This window comes from Curcuma longa, chromosome 3, assembly GCF_044706935.1.
Source record: "Curcuma longa cultivar G26 ecotype Majalengka, Jawa Barat chromosome 3, ITB_CL_G26_1.1, whole genome shotgun sequence".
Taxonomy (NCBI): domain Eukaryota; kingdom Viridiplantae; phylum Streptophyta; class Magnoliopsida; order Zingiberales; family Zingiberaceae; genus Curcuma; species Curcuma longa.
Genome location: NC_133863.1, coordinates 3,813,163 through 3,835,843, shown reverse-complemented (window position 1 = coordinate 3,835,843; position 22,681 = coordinate 3,813,163). Strand labels below are relative to the sequence as shown.

The 22,681-nt window shown below is 34.9% G+C and overlaps 1 protein-coding gene across 1 annotated transcript; it reads right to left on the bottom strand.

Annotated features, from left to right (window-relative positions):
* Positions 1-1,278: 1,278 nt before the first annotated feature.
* On the bottom strand, positions 1,279-22,285 carry LOC141825114 (nudix hydrolase 3). Its single transcript, XM_074712505.1, has 21 exons — positions 22,173-22,285; positions 21,888-22,067; positions 21,065-21,142; positions 19,237-19,333; positions 17,267-17,400; positions 16,450-16,531; positions 14,217-14,303; positions 14,005-14,111; positions 13,327-13,498; positions 11,993-12,231; positions 11,823-11,904; positions 10,809-10,874; positions 9,774-9,851; positions 9,610-9,705; positions 6,348-6,454; positions 6,074-6,242; positions 5,220-5,303; positions 4,148-4,242; positions 3,967-4,057; positions 2,826-2,972; positions 1,279-1,638 (listed from the first exon to the last, which is right to left on the bottom strand). Exons 1-21 carry the CDS (start codon positions 22,250-22,252, stop codon positions 1,576-1,578), a joined length of 2,334 nt encoding a protein of 777 aa, XP_074568606.1. The 5' UTR covers positions 22,253-22,285; the 3' UTR covers positions 1,279-1,575.
* Positions 22,286-22,681: the final 396 nt, after the last annotated feature.

The window sequence follows — 22,681 nt, the reverse complement described above, 5'->3', positions numbered from 1 at the left end:
CAATTTCCACACCATCATAAAGTATACGGTTAGTCAGTGCAGGAAAATCACAGAGACTGAGCTAGTAAAGAAGATAAAGTCCAGACATTTACGATGAGAACCGACGGATTAAAGTGGGGAAGAAAGGTACGGCCAGATTCTTCGAGGCTAGGCGACCAACGACAGGGTAATTAGCTCGGAACTTCTTCTCCCAGTCGACGAGGACGCCGAGCTCCTTTTCGGATAGACCTTCCAGGTTTCCGCAGACGTCCGCCGCCTCCTTGCTCATCTTGGCAAGGGCGCGGCTGGCCAACGTTACAAATTGATCTGCCTAACGTTATTCATACCAATTAAGATTGATCGAGCTGAGTTCAATGATCTTCCGAGCAAATCATGGAGGGGCGGACGACCAAGGATCTGCTATGAAAGAAGAGAGAAAAAAAGGCATTCGTCTTTAGTCAACATGCCTATATTCTGTCCCTTATGTTTTTTCTCCAAACGCTTAACAGCAGCAGGAGACGCAGAGGGCGTGCGATGGGCTGCAGGAGCGCTTGCGGTAGGCAACAAGCTTGCGGCATGCATGCAGTGGACGGTGAACGTGCGATGGGCTTGGGACGACTAGCATCAGTGATGAGCTACAGAACGGCATGACGAGTAACAAGAGAAGGTTTGCAGAGTAGAAAGGAGGAAGGATTGAATTCCAACAAGATTGGAAGATGAAAAGAGCTTTCTGCCTCATTATGAACACATTAGATTTTGAGAAAAGTACATCGTAATCCATCCTTAAAACGTCTGACACCTAGTAACGAGCGAATGATTACCTCCTCACATATGATCGTGGGACCGACCGTGTGGAACCGCTAAGGTGGCGGATCCACGAAGAGCGAATGATGCCTATAGACTATTGCACCATTCGCCCGATGTGTGATTTACAAAATGACATTCTAACAGTCTTGATAATCAATTAATAGAGGAAAAGTTGGTAGGGGTGATAAATAAGGATTTATTTAGGTGTTTCCTTGCCACATGGCATAATCTTATAAAGATAAACAAATAATAACTAGGAAAAGGATGAGGTGATTTTCTAATGGATAGGTATGGAATATAATCGCTAGGTTGATCATATGACAATTAGTAAACATTAAAGTCAAATTATTTTAGATTTCTCTTTATTCATGATTTATGTGGGACTAGAGTATAAACACTTGCTTACAGTAAATGAACCACGCCACCACCAGAAACTGTAATTACTTGAGATATTTGGTGAAAAGCTCCAAAAGTTTTGATGGTGCTTGGTACTGGAAAGAAAATTTATGAGATTCTAATACTCATTAAGATGAAATTACAGAAACATCATTCTAAAAAAATACTATTTTTCCTGGATTTGTAAACCCAATACTGAATGAACACTTCAATCATGCGAATGATTAGATAGGTAAATATTTGCACCAGACATTTCAATTGTAAGAAAAATGCTTTGTTGACGGTTCAGCAACAACCTTATCTGAGTCCTTTACTCGTGCTGGCTTGAATCTTTAAATTAGTGTTATCAATTCATTGACTGACGTCTTTAGTCTCCATAAAATTTGTCAGCACTCAATTCCTACCACTCAACAATCTTTCTGCTACACTAAATATGGGAGCAATATCAACAGGCACCTGGAAAATACAACAGATTACCTAAGCGACAGTATCTATCTGCTTCAGATATACAAAATGTTCAGAGACTTTCAAGAGCAATAGAATTTAAAAAAAAAAAGGTATCAAAATTTTCAAGAGCAAGTCAAGGAAAAGCAAGCAATATTAGCAGAAGCATTTTCCAGCTAGAGCTTAGAGTTTGCAAAGCTGTATACTGTGTTTTTTACACTAACCGATGGCAGAAGCATGTTGACATATAAGGCTACATGATTATCCTTTTTCAAATTCTCCCTAGTTCATGTTAACATAAAAAGGCTACATAATCAATATCCTCTTTGCCCAAAAAAATTACAGCAGTTCTATGTCATCTGGTTATCTGGACTAGGTAGCTGCTAGAAGCCTAGAAGGGCATAATAAATTTAAGTGTTGGGTATTTATTAACTATATGATCTTCCAAATGGTGGAACAAGATTCATATAGTCATAGCTGTTAGAAAGAGCTTCCTAAAATAATCTGCTAGACAAAGCATTCTAAGACAGTGAGGGGGAGAAGATTTGCAAGTTGAAGAACCTTGACTATTTAAAGATTTTTTTCATTCAAATCCAAACTGTTGATTTATTATTGAGGAAATTGAAGAAGATGAATTTTTTATTTCTCTAAACGAAAATGTAGTGTATAACCTAAATGATAACAAAAGCAACTTATCAAAACAGCAACTATATATATATATATATATATATCCAAGGCGACTAATTAGCTAATTAACAAGATATTCGAGGATTATTCTATAAAATGTGGTGGAAGCATATATGCCTCAAAAATTTTAGGGAGAAAAAGGACATGTTTTGGTTGTTAAGGAAGATGCTAGGGAGGAAGGATTGAGATACTGGTCCTAGGTTCCCAAGTCAGACAGTCCAGTCCCAAGAGCATATTAAATTTTTCATTAATTTAAAATATAGACCAACAAACAAAAGATTCAGGTATTCTAGACTACACCAAAATGCCTTGCTAATATCCTATTAAATTGGAGCCCCAAAATGTCTGAATCAGTACAATTATGAAAAATCAAAGCTCCCCAATAGACAATGCCTTTACAAACTAATGGATTATGAGATGCAATGGAGACTCATCAGTTATGCTGTGAAATTGAATACTCAATTTTGAGCCAAAATGATGCAGGAAAGCAAAAGACTAAAGAAGGAACATACCTGAATTTTTTCAAGCTTTTCTAGAGCAGTAGTAAGCGGCTGACTCATTTTTGCATAATTTTCAAGAAATGACATCGCAGCAACTTTGTCACCTCTTGCTTGAATAGTCAGAATTTCCTTGCTGAGGCTTTCAACAGCTTCTTCAACCTTAAAAGAAAGAAATATATGGTTAAAATTTGAAATTTTAAGAGAATGTATTATATAATCTAGTCCTTATAGGATATTCCTCAAGTAACTCTCATGTCGTGGTCCCTTGTAAATATAATATCTTTTCTGACATTAGAATACTCTTTTACTTTTAAATTGGTATAAGAGCTGGCAAATCCTAGAGTTCGTTATTTAGGTTTCCATTTTGAGGAAGGCCACTTCTATTGTGCAGCCACCTCTGCATAGGTGCTCTTCCTTCCCCTTTCCACCAAGCATTGCATCTCCTTTATCTTCCTTGCTTCTATCATGAGAGCAACTGTAGACCTATGCCATGCAGAGTAGGTCCAACAGCTGCAGAAGCTCCCAGATCTAATTCCTACTGCATTAGATGCATCTTCTTGGCGTCATCTTTGACCTCCCACACAACTTTTCTTGTATCACCTTGCAGAGCTGCCAACTAACTACAGACCATTGTCCTCTATTTAATCTTTTCTCCGTCTTCAACAGGCACAGTAGTCAACAAGTAAAGTTTCCATATGCAAAAATTGGCCATATGAAGCCTTTAAACTGATTGTATTTATGAGAGATTTGTAGGAACATAATGGTATGTGTAATTAATTTTGTAATGGTATATATGTGAATCACTGACCTTATTCTTAACCAAATTGTGAAATTATTTAAAAATTTCTTCAGAAAAAGAGACTTTTAGAATTCGTTACCCTACCTGCATTGAAAAGTGACTTTCTAAAAACAGAGACTTTACTTATGAGTTAACCAAACACCTAATTACACTCCCAAAGTGCTTTACCTCTCCAAAGCACTTTGGGAAAGCATTTTTGTCATCCATTCACAATTCCTACATTAGAATATTTTGATGTTCACGTTTGTGTGTGCATGTGCACTTGTGTGTAATAAATTTCTAAATTAATAAAAATACTGTGGTACTTTTAACTAGTTCCTTGACTTAAGGCATATATGTAGGGAGAGAAGGTACCTTCCCAAAATCCACAGAAAATGTACCATCCAAATGCATGAGAAAGGCTCCTTTTTCATAAAGCCAATTAAATTGCAATGCTTGACCTTTCCTGAACTCCAATGTTAATCAATGTTCTCACGTTAACACTGATGGCAAGATGTAATTTGAACCAGTAAAATAAATATTTTAATAATCATACCCATGTGCTTCTTTTAAACCAAACCGTATTGATCTAAAGCAACCCGCTAAGAAAGAAACATAGATTGACTTCGACAAACTTTTTGGAAGTAGTTCCTGACAAGAAATGACAAAAGGAAGCCAGGAATCAGATATTTTTTCATAGTCCTTGGTGAGTATTAATGCATGTAAAACAGGAAAATTGTTAACTACATATCAAAGTGGCTAAATATTGAAAACTGCAAAGATAAAGTTTCCTTTAGGAGTCAAGGGTGTGAACATATTTAAAATGCTAGTTTACATTGGCAAATAGCTTACATCTAATGAATTGATAAATACCGATCACAATAAATGATATGTTGCATAAGGGATGTCTAAGCCATCTCAAGACTGACTTTGAGTGATTCAAGTGCTAGAATATGAATTCCTATCTCATTAGAGGTATTAGACTAATAAGGTTATTAGTATACTGGACTTAGTCCCACATTAGATGTCAGATTAATTCTTAGAGAACTTGAATATGAAGGAGAGAGAGTCTTCATTGCTCTTTTGAATTGTTAACCTAATCAAAACTTGAAATTCATTATGAGATCAAGGATCACCATTTAACCTTGTCTACTTGTGACAGTAGGCATCTCATCCATCTTTCTCTCACTATTGATTGAGCGAAGCTATTGTAGATCAAAAGAAGAGAAGTGTTAAAGGTATTAGATTAACAGGATCAAAGGTCTAGTGAGTTTAAAAGAAGAACGAAAATAGGAGGCAAAGTTATCATACTCCATTGAACTTATCAAACTATATGTGAGAAAAGTGAATATGACTTATTATGAAACCACTTGCAACAGCAGAATAGTAATGCTAAGTGCAAATAGAAAAGTGAAAATACGACAGCTAGATATCACCTGATTTATAATGAACATTAGCACAGCATTTGATAAAATAAAAATCGAACAGCAAAGACTGTGACAGCAAAATGTTCTTGCACTTGATTGATAATGTACTTTAACACTAGAGCACACATACATGCATGCGTCCACACAATGTCTGACCCAATTGATAATGTACGTTAGCACAACAGCAAGATACCCACTGACCTGATTGATGAGGAACTTTAGCGCCCAAAGTCCGACAATATCTGCTTTTGCCTCCTCCAATGCTGAGTGTAGTTCTTGAAGTTCCTTCATCATGACATGAAAGTGTATCAGATCTTGACAAAGGATGAAATTTTTTTCCAGGTCAAAATATGTGGAACCTAAATAATGAAAAGCCTTTCACATATTAGGGAAGATAGCCCAAAAGGCCAAAATCAAAATTGATTCAGTAGTGAAAGAAACAACAAGATCAGATGGAGGAAACAATTATGGTTTTTGTTTATCCATACAGCTTCTGCTTTGTACTTGGTTAAATTGATTTCAATTTCATATCCTTTAGCATGATGAACAAGATGGATCTTATTCCATCAAGGACCCTATGAAAGTGATATTAAATACTATCCATATCCTTTAAATTTAATTACGTTCAATGAAATTTTCTTTGGTCTTCATCTATTTGTCATGCCATCCCATTTCTGCATGATGCATAAATGATAACAAACATACATAAACAAACAGCTCAATGATTACTTGTTCTCAACCTAGAGGAGAGCCAAAATGAAAAGTGAGACAAAACACAGAATTCTTTTGCAGTAGGTTAGCGAAAGCTGAGAGTACCAGGACTATATAAACCATAAAAGGCATTGTATTATTAGCATTCTATGAAATTTTTGGAACTCATGACCTTAAAAATACATATCACCATAAAATGGATTGAGCAATAACACATTTAGAGAGGAAAAATATTTTGGCTGTGAATAAGCATATTAGAGAGACAGGTTTTCCTCTTATTAAACTGCAGGACAGACTTCAAACATGTAATGGCATGGATGAGAAAACTAGAAAGTAAAGCATACCAATCTAACTGTTGACTTATCACCATTTGGCAGGGTAATTGTATGTGGCCCAATTCCATGACAACACTCATGGCAAATTGTATGGGTGTAGAAGGATTCAAAATCAATGAATTCCTTCTGGTCAGCTTTGATACAGACATCAGCTATGGGTTGTAGAATGTGCTTAAACCTAGCAGAATTATTATCATATTAGAAGTTAAAAGTGTTGGAGCACAAAATTCTGAAGCTAGCACGAAAAAGAGAATGATACAGAAACTGAAGATTAGCATCATACTTAGCCTCTGATACATTCTTCAGCAAGACCATAGAGGTTCCACGTTCATTTACTATGCGCTCATCATTTGGTAAATTAAAAGCAACAGTTTGGGGGCCTTTCACATCCTGAAACATTACATGATTTAAACAATTTTATCATTTAATATTGCCTGAACGTCAAAGAAGAAATGCTATGCAGTATCAAATACAATACAAACAAAGTCACTGTCTCATTTCTTATCCACTGAAGAAAAAAGAGAGTAGCTAACAACTGTATCATCAGGCGAGCAACTGCTTGAGATGGATTTGATTGGTCTGACTAGTGTCTAGATAGCTTCTCATGGATTTTAAAAAAGAGTGATCCAATAATTATCATGAATAGACTGTCAATGATAAAAGAGTGTATTAGATGCAACATGAAAATCAAGCTCTAAAATGATTTTGGTATTGGCCCTCAATGGCACCATTTTCATAGTCTTGAAATTTTACTTCATTTGGCTATAAAATCAGTTTCTTGTTTTTGCAAGCATACATGCTGATTGGGAGGGGCTCAAAGGGGGACATTGGTATATAGAAATTGAACTTGTTTCTACATATCTCCTTCATTGTATCCTAGTTAAGATCAACTTAGACTAACACAACCGTGAATGCAAATGGAATCGACATAGGTGCACAATATGGATACATGTGGATATCAAAGAATGGAAGAGATTAAGGTATTTTATAGGTAAGCATAAGCAAAGAAAAAAACAAAGACTATTTGTTGTTGGGTATCCATTGGAATAATCTCGGCTAGTAATATTGAAACAAACACTGGTTTTGTCCAATATAGACTTATTTACAGGCCATCCATACTAAATAGGTAACTTTATATCTTCATTAACAACCACTTATGAATCATTTTTGGCCAAAATACTGTATCTCAAGCTTTGGATCCAGGAGGATTTACCATTCCGCCCGCCAATCGGCAACATCACCATACCGACCTCGCGAGTCATGGAGGGTACGGTTGCAGATTTAAAAAAAAAACTTAATTTTTTATTTTTTAAATAGGTGTTTATTATAAATAAATTGTTAATTATAAAACTTATATTATTAATAATAGTTATAAAATATTAAAAATTATTTTAAACTTTTAAAATAATTTTAACAATTAATAAAAATATTTTATGAAATTATTTAAAAATTTTAATATATGTTGAAAATTGAATATGAATTTAAAATAATCTAAAAAATTCAAAATATAATTCTTAAACATTTATAGTAAATTTTTAAAAAATAAAAATTTATAAATATATTTTAAAAAATAATTTAAGACCTTCAAATAATTTTATAATTATCTTTGAGCCTTCAAATAATTTTATAAGTTTAGATTTGATTTTGAATTTTGAGAATTACTTTTTTTAAAATAATTTTAACATTTATATCTTTCTATAGTTGTTGCAAAAATTTAATAGACATTATCTTATGAAAAAATATTGAAATATGAACTCAATACCTAAAATTTAATATCAATTGTTAGCATATATAATGATCAAATATTAATAAAATTAATTTTTAATTAATATACACTTATATTTAAAAATTAAAAAAATACCAAAACTATATCGACATGGTACAATATGATACCAAAACCATATCGTTCCGATCTGGGACCAAAACTCTAACACGGTTCGAAATTTTAAACCTTGATCACAACATTATTCAAGATATATGCCCGACGATAAAATTTATTACAATTATTCAACATAATCTCTCAATTCTCATACATCTTATCTCCTTGAGTACACTGGGCTCCTCCCCAACTCTAGTGTAGCAACTTGATCCAAATAACATCTTGGTTCAAGCCTCCAACTCTCAAGGCCTCTAAGCTCCTCCCCTAGCTCCAATCCACCAACTCAATCCAAGCTAAGCTCTCAATCACATGATCACCATGATCATCATGTCCACAACTTCATCCCATTAAGTATATCAAGCTCCATGCTCCACTCAAGTTATGCCTTCATACCTCAAGCACAGGATCTCCACAATCGACATGCGCAATATTTAAGTGCTTGCACACTTAATGCACATATTAAATCACAAAACACACCTAACCTAAATTTATTGCCAACACATTGAAACAACATAGACTACCTCAACCACAAGACAAGAGTCATTTCCCCAATATTAGTTGCAACATAGTCAAATATGCACTTCCTCAAATTAAAACTCACATCATAGAGGAAGTATATGGAATGGAGTCTTCCTCTCTCATTGATCCATCAAGGACATTGTGAAAGGGTAAAGTGATAAATTTACAAGTATGGTGGCACCAATTAGAGCATAGACTTCTATAGTTTTAACTTCTATAGTTAGCTAGCCATAGATAGGGACCGAATAACTGTGATCGGCAATGCCCATGGGATAATGGAAGAATATACACCACTTACTATCACTACTTGTTTGTGAGTGATGAAAGTTTTTGATGGTTGCATTTTTTATGCAATGGACTTGGTAAAGAGTGGACTAGAAGCAGTTCAATGCCTCTAAGTGGAAGTCCAAAGCTCTGTCAAGACCAGTGAAGTTTAAAGTTCAGTGGTTCTAGATTCCAGTGTCTCTGGGTAGACTGGATTTTCCCATCTATGCCTTGTGGTAAACATTTCTCTCATGGAAACTCATGGTAGAGAATCTGAAAGCAAACACATATTCAACCAATATCTTGCTCACCTTGTGTTGCAAGAAAATAACAGATTCACATTTTCTGCATTGTCTTAGAAAGGTGGCAAGCAAATATAACCACATTTTCTGCATTGTCATAAAGTCCATGGCCAAGTGTGGTATTTTATGTTCTTTTCCCATCACAATTTCATAAACAAGTGGCAGAAATAATAACTCAGGTAGGCATTCAAAAATTCGTAAGTTTAACCCACCATTCGGCCTTAAAAAAAAGGTTATAGGACTCAAAATACACAGACTATGCTCCAAGCAACCCTACATTGTAGCCTAGAAGTTAAGTTTATTGTAGCCTAGAAGTTTAGTTTGAGGCTGATAAAAAGGAATGCCTGACTTTATCAGTATGCCAGATAATCCAACTATCCAAGACAAACCAACTTGTAGGGCTTTCAAGCAGAACTAACTAATTTAAGAAGCTGCCAATTCGAAATCCTCCTAGATGTCTTCTAATCTCTGAAGTAATTGAATAGATGTGAAGTGATAAAAGTTTCCGAAATAATTAAGCAGCAAACATCATAGGCTAGTGTTCTGCATTAAGATAATTACCAAATATACATGGCACTTACCCCTGAATTGTAGATAAGATGAATTACACGAATTGGAGCAGCTACTACATCTTTTGATTTATAGATATTATCCATTGGAAGATTTTGTTCCAAAACCTAGCCATTTGTATTGATGTTATCAAAAGTATCAAACATAAGTAGATCCTTCAAATAGCTAGAAGCACCTGAAGATGGTCTCCGAAAAGTTTGACTTGAGCTGTTGCCTTGTCATCTCGTATCCCCACAAATGCCTCAAATGTTGCCTGATAAATTACATGAGCCACTATACAAAATGATCTTTATATTAAATTCAAACAACAGAAAGAAAGCAAACTATCTCCATTGATGAGTATTCTAGAAAATCAAAACCTTTAAGTTTTTTACCAAGACCTGATATTGTGGCATTGTAAGATCACCATTCTTTACTGATTAAACAAAACAAGTAGATTGAATGTAGTTGACATATCAAGCACAATGCAACAATAAAATTAAATGTTTATGTTGAATCAATGAATAGAAGATATCACTGTATTGTAAGTACTGACTTCTCATTCAATGGAAACATAACTATGATTTGAATATTACTAAAGATATAGCCTGATAGAATTCAATGGAGGCATAAAATCAATATAGCCGACCACCAATAATTGAGATTGACATAGTGATGATCACACTGAATATGAATATGTAAGAGTCAGAAAACCTTGAGTTGCATGACATACCATACATGCCAAGTTACACGCAAAGCTAAATAAAGTCGAATGGGCACAACCAAGTTGGGAAGAGAGCGGAAGTAGAACCGAAAGAGGGTAATTTGGTAGGTTAGATGGAGATTGCAAAATTTGAAAATTTAGGGGAAAAAACAATAAACCAGAATTTGAGACCCCAATAGTTGGGACAAACAGCTCCATAGTGGTAATGATGATAACCAGAATTTAAGGCCCAATATATAATAATTACATGTCATTGTGACAATTAATAGCGAAATGTCAATAAGAAGTAATTCATGGCACAATTTTAATGTAGGTGCTCCTTTGCAAAATAGAATTTTATGGTATAAATTGCATGCCTAAGAAGCATGTAGCAACAACATACTGCAGTAGACAATAACACTATGGAGCTCTGGAGCAAGAGTGCCTTTCTATGTATAATGCCCACTTTAGTGAACGTCATACTAGTAGGCTGCGTTTGCTTTCCACAAAAGAATGGGCAAAGTTTACCTTGTATCCAAAGATTGTATCTTCATAAGTCTCATATGGACCAATGGTTACGTCCAGCTTGGAATCCTACAATAAAATTCATCGACGTAAGAATATATGATCATAAGAGTGTCGGGACAACAATCAAGGTTTAAAATTTTGTTATAGTATGGATCTTGATGCCCAATCACAGTATAAAGCAAGCCAAACTTAAACTCTATAAAATTCAAATTAAAACTAATTTAATTCCATTTCCAAACAATTACTCAACGAAAATGTAATTTGGATGAATTAAAGACTTAGATATGACAATAACCTAAGAATACATGTATAACCGCGGTTTAAATAATCATTCCATGCTGAGCAGCATGATGGAAACATCATTCTGTATGTCAATTGACAGATAGAATGAGATTGAGACATGAGACTCCCTTTGGATTCTTCCACAACTTCTATTTTGTGCATGAGCCTTTATCACAAAATTTTTTTCTTCATTAAATGTCGCATCTCAAAATTTGTCGGCACACAAGGTAGAGTCTTCAGTTGTTACAACATCGTCAAGTCATCGCAAGTCATCACATGACAATGGAAGATGGAATAAATCCTCCTGACTTCTGCAAGCACTTGTAGATCCAATGAACATGAGACACATGCACGAGCAGGAATCCCCTTCCTCAAACAACATTGAGAAGTAGCAAAACGGTCTCCTTCCTCCAGCTCCTCCAAATAAGAATCCTCCTCCTCGTCTTCTAGGGTTGGCCATAGTTCTCCTTAAGGCTTGTCTCCAAGCTAATTTGATAGTGGTTTAGAATGCAGAACTTCTAAGGTTTCAACAAGGCATGATGGATTACAAGGCACATAAACCCTCACATTTGATAAAACACTAGAGTTTTTATAAACACAATTTAGAAAATTAGTATGTAAATATTAATGTATTATGGTGAATAGTCTTACAACCAAAATGTATATAAAATACTAGATAAAATCTTCTGTTGAGAAACTTTTATATCCACAACAAAGTAAAAAAGTACTAACCAACTCCATCCAGGCTATGTCAGATTCATAGTAATTGTTAGAGAGAAAAGCATTTCCTTTAGCTTTCAGCAACTTCTTCAGGCTATGCAATGATGCAAATAAACATGCTGCTTTAGTTCGAACAGATTGGAGCTATGAATTAGAGAGAGAGAGGTGAAGAAATAGTTTACCTAGAAGAGTCAGACAGTTCTGCCGCGCGAAAAAGAAGCTGGGCTGCTTTCTCAAGAAAAGTTCTGTACTCTTGGGAGTATGGAACTATAGTCAAACAATCTGGATTAACACTTTGCTTGGTGCCATGGTCGACCATAACTGAGGATGGAATGTCATCCTGTCTTCTAATAACACTGAAAAATCCTGTAGCAGCCTCTTGTTCATTTTTAGTGAGGCTACCTTTCCACAGCTCAAATTCCTATAATAGAAGGCAAGTACTGTTAAATATAGATTTGATTGCAATGGTAACACTTTCTATAAAAAAGAATAATCATAACAAGGAAGCTGAGTATGCACTCTTGTTGCAAGAGAGTGACCTCTTTAACCTTTTACAATGATTTGATGAGAGGATCAGTCTCTTTCTTGCTTGAATTTCTTTCTAGCAAACTTAGCCATCTCCTGGTCAAGTTCTGGGTAGCTCAAACTATACAAACTTACTAATCAAACTAATTAAAAGACTAATCAAACCCAAAATTGATCAGGACCAGAGAAGATCAGATACATGTCCACGCATGAAAATATTTAATACATACAACTCTACATTATTTACAAGGGGCGCCATCTCAATTAGTAGTTACATATCATCATTCAATTTTTCGAGTGTACATCTCACATTTGCTAAAAAAGAGAAAAGGCCTCAAGTTACATCTTCATATTTTTCGCAAGTGCCAGACCCTAGATCCTACCAAGGAGCAGTGGTGGGACTAAGAATATTTAATAATAGTGCACTAATTCCATTTTGAATGGCAAACTGTGTTATGCCTTTTTTGGTTGATACATGGTGTCAACTAGATCAAATAGTAGAGAAAATCAATATTTTGGATTTTTTTCTATGGGTATTCTTCGATATCCTCCGAGGTTTATCAGTTTTTTCAAAATGCCCCAACATTTCAATTTTTCTGTCAAAATATCACCTATCCAATACCAAGTGAATGATTTGGGTGGCAATTTAGAAGGGTAAGATATGTATTCTTAGAAAGGGACATTCTAAAATGAAAAAAATGCAGGGCAAGTTTTTTGAAGTTCAGGCCAGATATGAAACAAACTTAGAAGTGTTTACTATATATAATAATTAACCCTTTCTTTTTTACTTCAGAGATGTATATGATGGTATTGATCGAGTCACAAAGGCAATATCTTTATATTGTAAAACATCAAATGTCAGATAATCATTGTAAACTGCCATGAATTGCACAAAATAAAAAAAGTTAATCATCTGGAATTTCCGGAAATTCCAGATTCAAAAAACTCAAATGATAATCGCAAATGATACCAACCCACATGCAAACTATACCTTTTTATCCATGTCTAGTGGATAGAAATTTGCTCCAGGGGGCTTCACCAAAGGAAAAGAAACTTTATATTCAATTCCTTTCCAGCCAGTGACAGGTTTAGTAGATCCTTCAAGAAGTTTTACAAGTGAATCAGCTGTTGTTAAAAATGCTTCATTCTCATCCAGGCACGACCTGTTATTTGCCAAATAACCATCAATTCTGTATGTAACAAAAGTTGGGGCAACTCTACAAGAAAACAGTAAACAATGATTCAGCATGTAACCGAAACTTTTTTTTTAATGGTATAAATGCCATGATTCATGTTAGATATCCACAGTAAAAATTGTTGAATTACACAAATACACACCAAAATGGCTTATGCTTCAATTTAGTATTGTTCATTCATATGTCAGTTCTCTTTGTTACTTTTTGTCTTTTAAATTCCTTGAATGAGCTGAGAAATCCACAGCATGAACCACAACATCATATCTAAATTCAAGAGAATATAAAATTTATATGATTCAAACATGCTCATAGTTATGTGCAAAATCAACAAGTTTAGAAATGAAAAGTCAAAGTCGAAGGATAAAACCACAAGAACTTAACTAAGAATTAGTCAGAAAAAAATCCACTATAACGATTCCTTTTGGTATGATAATTCAATATACAGTGCAAACATTATGCTAATAGAGAATTACCATGGACTCTTATTTATGGAGTAATACATCCACTTCAGCCTATCTATTTCAGAAGCATTAGATCGCTCTTTCAACCAATCTCTTAGCATTGGATTGGTATGCCAAACCTGCAATCACTCTAATGCATAATAACACTTTACATAATATTATTGGTATACACAAAAAGCATACTATGGCATATTAAACATCTTGGAAATATAACTGAACAGAACCTGCAAGTAGAAAATGTCATCCATGACCATTGCAGCTCTAAGTATGAGGAATAAAGCTTCCTTGTCTGCTTCTGAGAGCCCAGTTAACTGCATAAAGGAAAAGGAAAGCAACCAAGGAATCTTCATTATTCAATCTCGCAGATTTAGATAAATATTCAAACAAATAAAAACATAATCATATTTCCACAGTAAAAGTAACTATTGGATGAATTAGGAATAGTGGATTATATCAAGAAAAGTCCAACTCCTAATGATTAACTAAACATATTTATGTATGGATATATGGAAAACTTAATTCCTATACTAGATGTCTATAGAATTAAGCTCAGCAGGATATTATAAGAATCAATATTTTTGTCAAATAAACAATATTCATTTTGATATTACAATGGCAGTAATAATCTTATAGTATCCTCTTCTGCTACTCTTCTACTACTCTTCTGCCCCTCTTTCCATTTTTCTTTTCATTCTTCTCTTCTTTTCCTCCTCTCCTGATCTTCTACCCTCTTCTGGTCTTCTAATTCTTCTCTGTTTCTATTTCTTGTCGAATGGTACCAACTAATACTGACACAAAATCCAACTATCTGGATGGACCAGTATATGAAAGCTTTAAGTTTCAATCAAGAATCATTATTCAGTATATATCAACTATCTAATATGGGAATCATATCTAGCCAAACAGATGTTATTCTCTCTTAAATGTACTAGTCTGATATCTATAGGAAGCCTTCTAGGATACGACACCCCATCATAGATCAATATGCTGATACTGCCAGCACACTCTTATTGCAGAGTCCCGTCTTCATGTTCTAACACCAATTAATAACTCTGGGAGGCATCAACTGCACCTACCTTATTGCAACAAACCAGATAATCATCCACCATGCAGAATTATTTTTTCAGGCGAAGGTTCACCAGCCATATTTTCAGTAACACTTCATTCATAACCTATATCCACCCAAATTGATATATAATAATTTAAGTGCAAGAGTATACAAGTCCATATAAGTTAGTTTGGAACCCATCAAGAAATGATAATAAACTAGCTAGGATAAATAATGCCGACCATACAAAGGAAGATTTACAACAGTCATCTGGAAAGAGTTAGTGAAGGGACTGAAAAGACACTGCTGTTGTCATATGAATATCTTACATTTAATATGTTGACACCAGGTTCAATTATAAATAACTTTCAATCGGATCAGTGATTATTTTCACCAGTTCTTTGTGCCTTCCTATGAAAACAAGCATTTATCATCCCTTAATTTGTAGGCTGAATGCCCTATCATAGATTAGAATGTACAATGCAGTAGGTGAAAATCTTAGATGAGTAAGGATAGAAACTAGTGTTGTAAATGGCGATAGGCAGTGGCGGGGTGGTTAGTGATTGCCTACCGCCTCAGCCCCCTAGGCGGTGCTTAGGCGGTTGAATTTTTTTTCTATAATAATTTTATTAGGCTTAAATATATTAACTAAAAATAAAAAAATTAACCTAAATATTTTTTAAAAAAATAAAAACAATTTTTCAAATAAATATATATATTAAATTAATAAGATAATTTTATTAAGTTTTAATTAAACCTATTTAAATTATCTCAATAGATAGGAGTTAATTAAAAGTATTAATCTAAAGTTTCGATTAAATCCTAAGTTCAAAATAAAAAAAATGACATTTCGACTTCGGCATTTTGGCTTCAGACACATCGCTGGACTCGGGCAACGCATCCAGATGCGTCACTTGAGGCCGGCAACGAGTCCGGACCCATCACTTGAGCCCGATAACTAGTCCAGACCCATCGCCTCAGCCCGACAACGAGTCTAGACCCGTCGCATGAGCTCGGACATGTCGCCCAAGCTCGATGGCGGGTTCGAAAGTGTTGCCGACGATGGGCTCAAAAGCGTCGCCGGCGACAGACCCGGACGCGTCGCCCGGGTCCGGCAATGCGTTCGAAGCCCAAACACTGAAACTGTTAGGTTTTTTTTCGTGACGGTGGCAGTGGCGACAAGCGGCATCGTTCGAGGCAAAAGGCAACACTGCAAAGGTTAACCTACATTGACTTTGACCGCCGCATAAACCACTGCCTTTCACAAATGCGGTACGGTTGAGGTCCACCTTCCGCTTAGGTGGCTGCCTCAACTGCCATTTAGAACACTGATAGAAATAAATAACCTTGATAATAGAAAATAGTCAACATAGATTAATCTATAAATTCTGGGAAAAAAATAGTACTACCTCTGGGTTCATATGGATAGGAGCATAGCGATTCAGCTTATTTTGCAATCTTAGACTAATAGCCTCTTCATTCTCTTTGTACCTGTAGCAAACACAAAACAAGCTCAAGCTACAACAGCAATAGGAAGTTCAAAGTCCACTGGCATCCAAAATGACCAAACACAAGAATATTAAATAAATCAAACAAAAACTTTTCAACCACAAAGCAAAATTGTACTAGAAAACATTTAAATGTGTTTCTTTACTGGGAGAGTAAATAAAATAATATATTTCACAAGTATTTAGTCATTGTAGCCCTGTATAACATAAAATGAGAAACAATATCAAGATGATATGGACATGTCAAAAGAGAACAATGGATCCCAAAGTTAAGATGATCAACTAGAGTTGATTGTTTTAAGATCAACTAGAGTGGGTAAAAGGAGACCAAACACAGTTACAAACAAATTTAAATGGCTCAGAGAAATCTCATTTGGATTCTCAGATCCAACTTTATATGGTTAGCAAAAAGATAGTTTATTGCTGGCTGTACAATGAAACTAAATAAAAAGTTGGTTAATATCCTTCAAGGGAAAATGAAACTAAATGAAACATGGTCAGCGATAAGGCAATTTCTTTGCTTTTATCATCTAATAAATTAGAAAAATCATACATTTAAACCAATCAGGTATTGAGCAAAAAGCTTCCCATGTATAATAAGACAGGAAAGGCTTCTGCAGTATGATAAGTAGGTTTGTGGAAATTTACCAACAAAAGTGAATGTTAAATTAAATGGAGTGCTCATTGGAACTATCAACTATGTACATGAAAAACATACCTTTGCTCAAGAATGACAAATAGCTGGCTATACTGGCTTGTTGTATCATATGGGACATATTGATCATCTCCTTCTTCAAGAATATGTTTATAATCATTCCAAAACATGTATTTGACAGAAGAAACCTCTGTTTCCTGAAATAAAGTAAAAGTTAAACTGGGTGAAATCGTGTAGCTTTGTTTTAATAAAAAGCTGGCATCTTCTTCAAAGCTTTAGAATGTAAATTTTCCTCAGAGTATATACAAAGAAGTGTTTTAAGACAAGATTGATGTGTGAAACATTTGACCCTGCTGGTTCCCAGTTTGTCCAGGAGAACTGAGCCAAATGATAAAGGCACACCAATTTGGCTTCCTAGGATAACCTGCTAAACCACAGCCATCCAGTCCAGATACTGAAACACTGGACAAATGAAAAGTATAAAGCAGCTGATTTTATTAGGCTAACGGTCATGAACTTCCGTCATGACAAGTATACTATTAATAGCCAAAGTTGGCAGTGTCTCCAATCTCAATATCTGGACATATAAGCGGTAATAACTTACGAAAAGTCCTGTTTCCGAGTTAGTTTAAATTCTTTGAACGGGAATTTCAGTTGCATGAAAAATGATATCAAATGAATCATTGGTAAGCAAATATTTGATGACCCATCGTGTACATTTAGCTAAAGCTGATACATTAAGATGTAAACCAGCAACCACATATGGGGAATCAGAGATAGCTTGCATCAACCCTATCTAGACCATCTGTAAGGAATGCAATGCAGGTAAGTTGGATAAAGGACAAGCAGCGGATTGATGCCATGACTTGATGGATCACACAAGCAGAACCCTTAAGTCTTAACTCATCCAAGAAAAGCTAAAGAAAATGAAATTATAGCAACACACGCCAAAGTTAGTTGGAGAGGCCTAATTCTTGTTACAGGAAAATACCAAGATGAACTAGCAGGATTCCATGCCAGGAAATTCCAAACCAAAGGATGACAATTGGATATACTTTGATATCAGTCAATAGTCAATCAGAATAGCAAACAACTAAATATTCAGGGAGTCATACCAGTTACTACATACTGTAACATACCAAACTAAGAGCTAACTAAATCCTAGCAATACTGGAGTAAGCAGTAGTGCAGTAGCGGCAACAATACTAGAGGTTTACTGCTAGTGCCAATAGACAGCAATAGTAGTAGTGGACTAGTGGTAATATATGCCTAAATATGCAGAGAATGATACTTATGTAGAGGAATTTAATTTATCCTCAAACTTTGTTCCTAGTTTGAATGCTTGTAGTATAGTTCGAAAACTCTCCTACCATCAAACTCAATGACAAAGATCATGTGAAGATATCGTATACAATATTGAGACTGAGACAAAAAGTGAAGGACCTGGGAATTGTATCGAGAGGGGATGAAATATATTATTTAGAAGTTGTGCAAATCAAAAAATAATATGCACTTTAAAAAGTTTGCCTAAGGATAATTGAATTGCTGCAGTTTGGTGTAAATAGGCAACCTCCCTATGCATATACACAACCTTTTGTACATTGACCCAACCCCGCCCTCCATTCTATAGATATTCCCCTATGATAATAAGTATTACAAGAAGGCATTTTACCTTCTGTTCCCTCAAAAAAAATGCACAACTAGAAAATGTTGGATGAAAATACATTCATACCAAAAAGTGCAAATGCAACTAAATGAGCATGTTACAAATAGAGATGACAATGGGTTATGCTTGAGCTAGGAATGGGCCGGCTCACCTTGGCCAGGGTGGATCAATGTTGGGCTGAGCATGGCCTAGGTGAATGACTTGACTGGCTAGGGTTGTGCATGACCCAAGCTAAGAAAGTAATTGTATCTATTTATCTATTTTGAACATGGTTGCCAATACTTGATATCTGCATATCTACAGATACAAGCTAGAGAAAGTGTTTATATCTCAAGCATGCTGACTCAAATATAACAACTTGTTTTACCTGAAGAGTGAAGGCCTCCATGGGAATAGGGCTCAAAGTTGTCACAAGATATACATCGTTGATTTCATTGTTGATATAACTTCCATTATTTAAAACACTGCATGATATTATACAAAATATTTTAAAACTTGAAAGATAGACTAAAGGTACATAAAAATAAGCTAATGTATGAAACACTTCATCTATATAAATCTAAGCTCGTCATTGAGTAGCAGAAATTAAATGGAACCATAAACCATATTTCTCCTTTAACCAGCATGATCGCTACTGAACATCTTCCCTATCTGTAAATTCTTTTATCTGGCAATTAATAGATACTACTAGGCATCTAGGTCATAACCATTTCAGAAGATGTACCAAATGTTGTAATTTATATGACATTTGGTAAAGCAAATTTCCATGACATTTGGGTAAGAAGTACAACCATCAATTCCATTAAAAAGTAGAAATCAAATATCAAGTTATCAAACAAAGTGTCTTCTTTTTTATAAAAGAGAAGGCACTCATCAACAGAAAGCGTATTAAAGATGAATCTATATGTACAGGTAAAATAATATATATGTACAAAAAAACAAAAATTAGGGACTAAGAAAGCTTGAACTACTAGTATTATTGGTGGAAAAGAAATGCTAAAACTTAATTGAGGTGGGGGGCCTATTACAGAATAACAAACACCAAGAGAATGCTCAAGACTGAAATGTAGTAAATGCTGAAACTTTATTAAGTAATCTGAAATAAGTTGTCACAAAAAATTGAACTCAATTAGTGTCACTCTGAACCTCTTGAGGTGAATGTTGGACCAGCTTATTAAAGCTTTGTGAAGCTTGTTTGAGGCAACACCGTACACAAAAATAAATCCCTCTTACTGCTCTCTAGTCCCTAAACAACTCCAAGAACTTAGAATTATAAGGTTTCAAGATCTTTCAAATTTTCAAGTTCTAATGGTAACCTTGTTTTTTCCCTTGTACTCATTTACATTCTCTATGTGGAGAAGTATCACCTTACTTTTTCCTTTATATTCATATACATTCAGAAACATGCCAATTTCTAGCCCCTTACTGCTATAATTATTTCTTGCACTAGTTTGCAATCTTATTCTTTGCAACTATATGGCTAGCAGTAACAATAGGGTGGCTTTCCAAAAACCCATGATTACCCAACTCATTTTATTGGTTTAAGTACCCTTTAAACAAGTATGGAACAGATTTGGCATGGATTTGGGATTGCATGTGTATATATGTATAACTTAAGTTTGACAAATATAATGATTTTATAGGGAATATCATTATTAGAGCTTAAGTTACATACTTCTAGTTATATTTTATTTTTGACACATTGAGTTAGTTATTTTTTAGGTACAATTTGTTATTATTTTTAATATTGGGAATATCAAGATATGTTAAATTGGGACTGTATTCGAGTTTGAGCAGTTACTTGTGAGCATTGATGAGGCATGTATGGACAGAATAGTAAGTACCAATCACAAGTATGGGATGGGTATGGATAGAAAAAAAATCACAAGCAACTAACCCCACTCCTGGACATGGCAAATTGTTCAAATTTGCCCAGTACATTTAACATAAACAATCAGAATTTTTAACTGCCTCATTTAAGTTTGTTTCATGTTGCTTCCAAATAGCCAAGATTCATAAGCTTTTATTATTAATCTAGATTTGTTCATTAGTATTCTTGGCATATTATTGACAATGTAGAAACATGAGATGAAAAAAGTAAGAAGAAATAGGATACTGAAAAGAGTAAGAAATATTTTGGATCAAAAACAGCATAGAATTACATGATAAAAATAGCAAAAGGAAGTAGTACCAACCACTCATGACGGGAAACAAATAACAACTCGAATGCATCTTTTGGAAGGTCTATGCCTAGCTCTTCGAAGAGTTCCCTCCTGAAATGTATTGACGTAATAGTTTAGTTAGTAAGTCTGAAATTCAATATCATTGGGGGTGAACAAGCTTAGAGAAGTATACCTAAAAAAGAGTTTAGAACTACTCTATTAATTATCAAAAAGTAATTTTGATAAGGAAACACAAGTATAATTTATTAATCATAAATTTGCACCTCATACTCATTGGAGAAATATGTTTAGTCAATTTATTTATTGTATAATTGCACATTGTGCTACTTAGAGAAATAAGTTTAGTCAGAGCTTCAATAGATCAGTATTTAATTTCAAAAACTATACAAATCGATGCAGTAATAAGAGAACTCTATTAGATTATGCTAACTAATATTTCATAACAGATGAACAAGTTAAAGGTACAAGGTTATAAAAAAATAAAATAAATACTGCAGAGTTGAATATCTTGACTTTCTTTCCTGCAATTTGTATGCTATAATGAAACGTTCTTATAACCAAGAAAATTCTATTAGTACCATCATAAACTTCAAACGGTTACCTCAAATAATACAACATTACATGTATTATTAACATCCAACCTAATAAAAGTGCAATGAAAAGTTGAAACCACGCCAGTAGAAACATCATAATCAACGTTTGATTAAGAAGCCGGAAAGTCATCCTAAGAAATTTAGAAGAAAAAAAAGCACAAAGACAAGGTTTTGGTAAAATTGTCCACATAGATTTCTCAAATTTAGAAAAACAATAATAAAGATCCCAACTTTCGAAGTACCTAGCGGTAAGAAGCGACGACTCGCCAGATGATATGTGTCCGGCACTGGAGATGTCCCACTTCCCAGGCCAAGAAGCCTTGCAATCGGCGCGTTTCTGCAGGAGGAGCTCTTGCGTGCTCTCCGAGTACATCCACACATGGACAGCACGGTGATAGTCGCCATCCCGATGGACCAGGCTCCTGCAATGGCAGAGCAGACATTTTGTGAGGATCTTGTAGGTGAAGGGTTGAAGATGGGAGGAGGATAAGAGGGTATTCCGATCCCGCTTTCAGAAGACCGAAGACCTTGGCTTGGAAACTCCGGTCTTCTCTCCCGTTTTTGTCAGGACGTCGAGGTGCTCTTCTTGGTGGGTAGGCTCCGCCATGGCCGTCTCTATGGCAGGAGGCAGGAGGCAGGAGGCAGGCGCCAGCAATAGTCGATCGGAGTCTTCACTAACCCTTCGTCGAATATATAAAGTTAACAACTGCTTTCTCTCTCATCATTTTCCATATAGACCCCTGAGAAATGAGAAATGTACCGACTAACATCACATGTAGGACAAAAAAAAATTATTTATTCTTTCAAAACAATAAAAATGCATTTTGCTAATTATAAAAAAAACAAAATTGTATATATCCTTCTGCATCTCTCAAAACTAAAATTAATTATTAATTTAAATCAACTTAGTGCTATATTTGAAAATATTCCTATGGGACAGTGGGCAGTATACTGATGGCTTTGATGGGCATATGCTGACTGCATGTTGTCTTCTGTTGCAACACAGAAGCTGATACGGAATGGACAGAGAACGCAC